This window comes from Fukomys damarensis, unplaced genomic scaffold (genome assembly GCF_012274545.1).
Source record: "Fukomys damarensis isolate Sample0158 unplaced genomic scaffold, DMR_v1.0_HiC HiC_scaffold_26, whole genome shotgun sequence".
Taxonomy (NCBI): domain Eukaryota; kingdom Metazoa; phylum Chordata; class Mammalia; order Rodentia; family Bathyergidae; genus Fukomys; species Fukomys damarensis.
Genome location: NW_022900938.1, coordinates 37,407,862 through 37,416,551, shown reverse-complemented (window position 1 = coordinate 37,416,551; position 8,690 = coordinate 37,407,862). Strand labels below are relative to the sequence as shown.

Sequence of the window (8,690 nt, the reverse complement as noted above, 5' to 3'; positions counted from 1 at the left end):
CTCGAGAGGTGCACTATCTGACACCCACTGGCCACAGGTGATCCGCAGGGAGAGCCAGCCACAGAGCTCTCTCCTGGGTTCAGCTCTCAGGGATGCTGTGACGGAATGCAATTGTCTTGGGGCTGCAGACACCTGGGAGTTCAGTGCTGAGGACTCAGCACTTCTAACAGCTCCTTCTGTTTGCATATTAATTAGTGGCTTTGGTTGGCCATAAGATGAAAATAGAATTATACAGCTAGCCTCTTTTCCAGAAAGCCAGGATCCTGGACGTTTCGTTTGCATTTGATCTCCTATGCGGCCACCCTCTTTTGCCCCTCAGTTTTTACTTGAGAAACACATCCAGTAAAAACAAACTGCCACAGAGACCAGCCTTCTCTTTACCTACCCACAAAACAATCCTTTCTAAAACATAAGTGAAGGGGGAAAAAAGGTAAAGGAAAAATAACCTGAGAGTTGCCCTGGATATTTCTTATTCTAATGCTTCATTTAAAAATAATAACACTTTGTAAATTTTAGTGACCCATAGGGTGTCTGTAATGCACCAGGGTCAGCACCACCGGACGCTCTCATCCAGCACTCAGCGACTGCACTGCTGGCCTAGGGTGAGACTCACAAACCGGGGACCAAGGTTAAGGTGGCTGGGAGGAAACTCAGCTGGAAATCAGCATCTACAGCATTGGTTTCCTTTCTCTACTGAAAGTTAGCACTTTGTAGATCCTAGAGGCACTGTTACAGCTGACTTACACCAGATAACTTATTATTTATCTGAGAACCTTAGATGGAAACTTTATTCTAAAACTGCAAGTTGCAACTCATCACTCTCCACTGAAGGAGGAAAAAAGTAAGAAATATCTCTACTGAGTTCTATGCCAGAAACCAATCCAAGGCCCAAAGAACCTGAAATGCTTAACACTTCCTCCAAGAACCATATCAACAGATCTATGTGGAGGAATTGGAAAATCAAAGGTAACATGCAAGACTTCTCCAATTCATGTTGACTGAGTCTTAAAAAGATATTTTCTAAACACTGTCCAAGCCAAGAACTTGTCAAGACTCCCAACCTTGCAAAAATTCGAAAGTCTTTTGATCCTCTGAACTTCTCTTCTGAAAGTTGCACTTGCCAAAATAACAGGAAAGCAAGATATTCTAAATTGATTCTGATACGTGTAAGTCACCAGACTAGAAAATTCTGTTTAAGAAAAAATATTGTCCTGGATTCTCTAGAGTAATCAATTCAATTATCCAGTTTCTTTTGCCAGGATAGATCTAGGCTGTTAGTTTGAAATTCAGATGTTGGCTAAGCCACTTAGCCCAAGTTTGCCTATTATATATCATTGTTTAGTCATCATTTTCTTCCTGACCCAGAAAGAAGACAAAGCTCTGTTCATTTACATGGTTTATTGTTGTAAACATTAAAATTGTCTTTCTCAAAGAAAGAATTTATCAGAAAAAAAATCAGCGTCTCTAACTGTCATACACCATAGAAAAAAGGCAGTGACTCATATCATATGCCATACTAGAAATATACAAAGAAAAATACTACAGAATATGGCAATATTAAAATTCTTACTCCAACATAAAATAATATATTAACTGACAATTTTAGACATCAAAAAGAACAAAAAAGTTCAAAGTGCTCAGTAATTTCCAGGGAGTTATGTATATTATAAGCACTCTGGAAACAGTCAAAAGCTGCTGCATGCAAGTTTTCTTTAGCTTTAGACAACAAAATAATCAAGATATAAACTTTTTTATCAACAGCAACAGTACATACAACACTTACAAACAAGGAATGTTGGACGGTGTTACAAACACTATGTGTCCCTTTTATCAGGATTTTCTGATGTGTTAATACTTGTGCCCATCTATTTTACAATTGAGAAAATGTTTAAGCTCAGATAACTACCAATCTTTATAAAATCTAACAGACTACATAGTGTCTGAAATACTATTTATATAATATAGACATTACTGAAGTAGCAAGTGCCTATAACATGTTCAACCTAGAATCAACATGCTTGTCCCTTTTTATGTAGTTTTTTTTTGCAAACACACTTAGTTTTTAGAATTTGTAATATTTATTCATAAATAGGCACAAAATAATTTAAAAAGCCAAACTGCATTGGGTAAATTTACAAGCCTTTGCCTTCTTCAACTCATGCCACCCACACAACATTTAGTTTTACTATATATTACATCTTTATAGCAGACAACTTTGAAGTCTTGTTAAAGGGCAATACTTGTGGGTCCCCTTAAGATGTACATGTGTGTGTGTGTGTGTGTGTGTGTGACATATTTGTCTTAATTGCAACAACCAAGCATAGCCAAACATTTCCCATCGTACATTAGCAATCTTTCTTCTGAACAACAAATTTATTTTTAACTGATAATAAAAAGTTTATACCACTGCCTTGTGTGTAGTCCTTGTTCTATATCCAGGATGCCCCGGAGCCAAAATGCCCTTTCAGGTTCTGCCTGCAGGTTAGGAAATAGCAACAGTTTTTATTTGTTTGTTTTAGGGATCAAGGGCTAGGAGTTTTACAGAAGTGGGGACAGTTTGAGCTGAGACAGCTCAGGTGGCTATCTCTGCCCATGTGACTAGCCCCTCTGGACAGTTTTAGTTTTCTTTCCAGTTCTTTGAAGTGCATGGGAGAAGATATTAGAAAGGTAAAGTGTCCAGAAAAAGTTTGTCAATTATTGCTGGCGGTGGTACCAAGTCTTCCAATTTCAGGTAGAAAATGCGCTGTAGCCCCTGTGTGCAAAGGGTACGGAGTTCTGGGAGCTTCCCCAACAGTTTGGACAGATAGTTGGGGCGGCTCAACCCCCCATTATTGAAAGTCACATGGTCTTTGAGACAATTAACAATTTTGTTTTGCAGCTCTTCCACTCTCTTGGGTTCCTTGAGCCCGTGTCTCTCTGCAGAAAACACAATCAAAAACAAAACAGAAGGCATGGGGTAGTTAGTCAGCAGGCAGGACCAGGGAAGATGTGTAACAAGGGAAGGCCAGGACAAATCCCGATGGGCAGTTCTGGAGGGAAAGTGCCCTGCACCTGCAGTACTGACCTGTGACCATAGCCAGGGCCGCAATGCAGGAGAAGGCAGAAATGTCGATGTTCATATTCTGCAAGTTGGAGGAGAATTCAACAATGGAATCAATCCATTCCCCAAAGCCACGCACGCATTGCAACCTGTGCAAGACCACCCCATTGCAAAAGATGAGTTTACCCTCCACTGGGTTGGACCTGCAATTAATACCAAAGAGAGAGGGGAGAAAAAGAGAGAGAGAAAAGCTAAACAACTAATTACTTGAAGAGCAATAAATGAGGGATTTAAGAGGCACCTAATTACTGAAGAGTTAATAAAATGTAGACCAGTGGACCTTGAAAGGGTTTAATTTCATAACAATCAAGAACGCCCCCTATCCCACCTCCAGTCCATTTAGCTAAGATTTCTGGGTTCACACTGCTCCTCTCCTTTTGTGTTCTCTTTTCTTTCCTTTTCCCCTCTTTCATTTCCAAGTCTGTCCTTTTCTCTTATCCCTCTTTTCTACTCCTTTTCCTCACTTTCTTTTTTACTTTCTTGATTCCTCTCTGACCTTGGATATTCTCCCTTCTCATTACCTGTATGCTAATCGAAGGACAAACAGTTCCAAGAAAGCTGATTCAAAGAGCAGGTCCTGGTCAGCCTTGGGCAGGTCAGCAAAGCCTGGGATCTTCTCTGCCCAGCCCCTGATGATCTCCATGGAGCCAGTCAGGAGATCATAGAACTGCTGTATATGCTGGGTGTCATCTCCACTCATCTGATAGTCAGGGTTCGCCTGGAACTGGAATTTCATTTAAAAAACACTTAATGAGGTTCTCTAAAATATATAACCCGTGAAATTGCTAACCCCGTTTCTAGTAGGGGAGCCAGGTTTTTATAACAATTAAACCTCTCTCTGACCAGTAAGGAAATTAGATGTTCCAGGGCAATTAATTCAATTAGGGACGGTGCTATAAGGTCGCTGCTTTAAATATGTAAATTACCATTTTCCATACAGACTAAATACAGTGCCATCCCGCCCTGGGAAACATTCACTCTTATCTCCACAAAACAATTGACATGTTAGTATTCATTCCAGTCCCAGAGTGGATCTCGAGCTGAGACGCCCTTTGCAAATCTTAATAATATTGCAGTCGCTTCTAGGTTTGCCCAACATACTTCCTCCAATTAAAGCCAGCACATTTTTCACAGCTGGAGTAAAAGAAGAATTTGACCACTTGATCCCTGACCCCGCTGTTACTCCTTCCACCCCTCTCTTTTCATTCTCTGGCCCCCAGGCAGCTCCCACATCCTTCCCCAGACACTGGCAGAAAGGGTGCGGATTACAGTACCTCTAGGGAGGATTGGGGATAACTAGAAAAGTGGGGTTTTGCACAGCCTCTGGCTTTTGCGTTAGAGGCACTGCTGTATATGGAGGTGGAGGGGGTGGCTGTCGAGGTTCACAGAGAGTGGCCCACTCAGTGTCTTCACAGCTACACTTTGAGCTACACCAACTGTGTGCCTCCGTGGCTCCACCCAAGCTGTGAGGCACAAAGTCTCCTTGGCCTTACCGCACCCCTGGGATCTGGGATTTAGGGCTCAGAGTGAGGGTGTCAGGAGGGTGTCCCTCCCATCTGTTGGTTTACCAACCTATTCCCCATTCCGTCCAGCACCAGCGTCTTACCCTGGAATAGTCCAGGCTGGTCATAGCCGGGTTGGAGTCCACATGGGCCCTGACGAGGGCACTGATCAGACTCACTGGGGGCGATGGCGGAGAAGGCTCCTGCGGGCTCTTCGGTTTTGAGGGTAAACGACCTCTCCGGCCTTTTAAACTGTCTGTTCGAACCACTGCAAAAGAACAGCCTTGTTTGCACCAGTCGGGTGTCCCAGGCCCAGCTGCTGCTCCCTTCTCCAGGCCGAAGCTGTGGGGTGCTCAGCCTGCCCATTCAGGACCCCTCTGCTTGCAAAGCAGCAGAACTCTCACTGAGGAGAAGCATTAAAAAAGCAGGGTTATTTTATGTCTTCCTCCAACTGGGTCGTGTGGTTAAAGGCGGGAAGGGCCAGGCAGCTTTCACTGTGTCAGGCTGGGCAAGTAGGCTGGGGTGTATCCCGGAGGCTGGGCAGGGGCACGAGGTAGGGGGCTCTTGGTCTCTGGAAGTGGACCTTGGGACTGTACTACAAGTATTGGCTTTCCAGGGGTTCAGGCTGAGGGTTCGGCAGATTGCCCCGACCTACCTTCTTTGACCATCCCAACAGCCAGACACTTTTGAAACCGGCAGTACTGACAACGATTCCGACGCCTCTTGTCCACTGGGCAGTTTTTATTTGCTAAACACACATATTTCGCATTTTTTTGCACCGTGCGCTGCAAAAGGAGACAATGTATGCTACAAATTACTTGTTTTTCCCTTGAAAATCCAACAACCTGGAGTCAATTTCTCAATGGCGTGGATCTACACTTCCTCTCCGCAAACAAACACAAATACACTATTCCTTTTCATTTTTTCCCTTCTTCCTTTTCTTTCTATTTCTTTTCTTTTTTCCTCCCCCAGGGTATTTAACAGAAGAAAATTGATAGCGTTAACATTTGAGCTAACCTTGCCGCTCTTTGCTGTGTTTTATATGCCAAGAGAAGGGGAAAGAGACGCTCAGTAAATACAAATCCGTGGGCATTCATATTATTTACATTCCTTGGAGACCTTCTCTATTTAAAATGATAAGATTATTCAATCAGGATGGCGAAATAAAGAGATCACTTAATTTGACCATAGGGAATTCTGTTCCACTTGGTTAGCTCAGACACGGTTCTCTGTCCTAACCAATTTCAATCTGAGCAGGAAAGACAGCTCCTAGCACATGCAAATGACCCTCTTCCCAGTCCAGCGCCAGCAACTTCGGGCGAGGGCACGCCGGGTCGGCCGGGTGAGGGGGCTGCGACTCCGGGGCTCCCAGTCCTCCAGCTACCCTTGAGGCCTCCTCCGCCGCAGCCCGTGGGCAAAGCAGCCTCGGCTGAGCCAGGAGACGGGGAAGCCCGCGCCACAGGGGAGGGCGCACTCCAAGGTCCCCGCACTAGGGGGCCCCTACCAGCCTCCTCAGACCCGCCCTTGCTCACCTTAAAGAACCCTTTGCAGCCCTCACAAGTGCGCACGCCGTAGTGCTGGCAGGCCGCATTGTCGCCACACACCGCACACAGCCCCTCATTGGAGGGGGAACCCCGCGACGGCGGCGAGGGCACCTGCGTGTCAAGCAGCTGCGACGCGTGGCCGATCTGCAGGCCCGGGAAGCCCATGGACGCGGGCTTGCGAATGGGGTTGGGTACAGCGAAGGTCTGCCCGTCCACCACGTGGTGGCTGCCCGAGGGCTCCGCGTTCATAGGGACGTGCAGGGGCCCATCGAAGCGCATCTGGCAGCTAGACACCGGAGTGCCCGGGGGCGACTGCTTAAAGGAGAAGAGCGAGAGGCGGGAGACGGGCGTTTTCCTCTGCTCAATCATATGCGTAGTGGCCACGTAGTTCTGGTGGAAGTTGTGGAGAGACCCCGGGTCGTCCCACATGGGGCTGTGCTGCACCTGGAAGCCCGGGGTGGTGGGTGTTGGGGGCGAGGAGGGCTTGTAGTAAACCGACCCGGAGTGCGGCATCATCTCCTCGGACTGGGGGGGCAGGTGGCTGTGCTGCTGGTAGTTGTGCATCTGAATGTCTTCTACCTTAATGGAGGACTGCTGTCCGGACAGGGGCATTTGGTACAAGCAAGGTGGCTTGACGTCGTAGCCTGTGCTGTAGTTGTCCATAAAGGTACTGAAGCTGGGGAGAGAAGTGGTGGCAGTGATTTCAGTGTTGGTGAGGTCCATGCTAAACTTGACAAACTCTGGAGTTAAGAAATCGGAGCTGTATTCTCCCGAAGAGTGGTAACTGTAGCTCTGAGAAGCGGGGCTTGCTCCTTGAGGCGAGGACCCATACTGCGCCTGAACACAAGGCATGGCTGGAAATGAAACAGGGTGATACACACTCAGCCTGGTCAACTGAACACCTTCTCCCGGGCTCGGGTACACCTGGAGCTACACCGGCAGCCCACAGCGGTCATTGAGCGGGTAGGGGCACAAGAGGGAGGGAGAGAGAGGTGGGAGCTGCAGAGCAACAGTGCAGGGTAGGGTGTCAAACCACTGGTCAACTAAGGACCCTCGCTAGAAAGCTACTGAAGGTCTGTACTCAAATATTTCCAGGTACCTCCCTCCACCCACTCCCTTCTTCACCGGCAACCCCGCTCGGAGAAGCCTCTTCTCTGAAGCTAGGGTTCAGTAAGCTTTCTAGAAATGACCATTCTAGAAATCAAGTTAGATCACACAATGAGGAAGTTGTTCCCTGTAACCTGAAGTTACAGGGTTTGCTTGAGAAGATTCTGATGCTCTGTTTCTTGATGATTAGGGAACTCAGGAAAGGTAAAAAGAAATAAAGTTCACTAACCTTCAGCCGAGTTACTGGCGTTTTTTTCGAAGAAATTAAAGGTGGACAGTGTCGAAATTCAATGAAGGACAAAGTTTCCAAGATTTTTAAAAGAGCAATGGGGAGTCCAGCCTGTCCGATCTCCTCCCTGAAATACAGACACAGGAAGTTTCAATGTCCTCCTTACAGAGATTTAGCTGGGCAGATGTGGACTCACCAGGCAGGCCCTTTTATGTCTCATTGGAAATTAGTATGTACTTTAAATGGATGTGTAAAAGACATGGCCAGAAAGAAGAGAGAATATCACCCACAGCCCTGTGTAAATCCCTGTAGCAAAAAGATCCTGAAGGAGGAAAGGTATTTCATGAATTTACTTAATACTTATGATGTAATGAATCAATTATTTGGTATACTGTGGGTGAAGAGGTCATTTCCATTTTAGTTTATTCCAGACTAGAATAAGAAGACGAGTTTAAGAGAAAGTGCAGCACTGGAAACTGCTTGACCCCCCCACCCCCGTGGTCAAATGGGCTTTTCTTTTGGGAGAGAGGAAGAAAGTTAGAAGTCAAGAATATAAAATGAGAAAAAACAATCCCCCTTACTAAATATTAGCAAGGCCTGGACAGCCGCGGAAGGCAATTTGAGTGGAAACATCTGGCTTCTTTTAACAGCACTGAGATTGGGGGACACAAGTGAACTGGTGTTCACTTTTCCAGAAAACTTGCTTTTCAACATCTTTAATTGTCAAAGGGTGGGAAAAGAGGACGCTGTTTTGCCAGGTGCATCCCACCCAGGTCAAATGCAGAGAGAGAAAATACTTATAGGTGCTGGTACCAATGTTAGAAGCACTTCCCAGCCTTGCAAGCCGAACACCTTCTCCATAATGCCTTCCACAATCTGTCTACTTGCTGGAACAAGGCTTTCTTGTGTCCTACTAATTTTCAGATGTTCCCACTTGGATGCTATTCTAGAGCACAATCTTATTACTAATGAAAAAGAAAGCCAAGCATCCACTCCTACTCCCTCCCTTCCCCCATATTCTTGCTTCAACGGGGGTAGGGAGGAGGAGAAAATCAGAAAAAACAGGAGACTCTTGACCCCCACCCCCCCACCCCGCACAGCCCTTGGAGATATGACTGTGCTAGGTATTAACCCCCACCTTCCTAACTGCGCTGGCATTCTCTCTCCCTCTCCCTCTCCCTCTCTCTCTCTCTCTCTCTCTCTCTCTC

General features: G+C 46.1%; 1 protein-coding gene across 3 annotated transcripts in view; it reads right to left on the bottom strand.

Annotated features, from left to right (window-relative positions):
- Positions 1 to 1,479: 1,479 nt before the first annotated feature.
- The window catches only part of Nr4a2 (nuclear receptor subfamily 4 group A member 2), an 8,003-nt gene continuing 792 nt past the window's right edge, over positions 1,480 to 8,690 (bottom strand). The window contains exons 2-9 of one of the 3 annotated variants that reach the window (XM_033756370.1): positions 7,483 to 7,609; positions 6,135 to 7,000; positions 5,258 to 5,387; positions 4,707 to 4,870; positions 3,622 to 3,824; positions 3,227 to 3,243; positions 3,065 to 3,122; positions 2,775 to 2,916 (exon numbers count right to left, since the gene is read on the bottom strand). In XM_033756370.1, coding sequence (XP_033612261.1) covers positions 2,859 to 2,916; positions 3,065 to 3,122; positions 3,227 to 3,243; positions 3,622 to 3,824; positions 4,707 to 4,870; positions 5,258 to 5,387; positions 6,135 to 6,998 — 1,494 coding nt within the window. In that variant the 5' untranslated portion in view covers positions 6,999 to 7,000; positions 7,483 to 7,609 and the 3' untranslated portion in view covers positions 2,775 to 2,858. Of the gene's footprint in view, positions 2,917 to 3,064; positions 3,244 to 3,621; positions 3,825 to 4,706; positions 4,871 to 5,257; positions 5,388 to 6,134; positions 7,001 to 7,482; positions 7,610 to 8,690 lie in introns of those variants that run through there. The other 2 variants (XM_010606765.2, XM_019204982.2) reach the window with 2 other exon arrangements.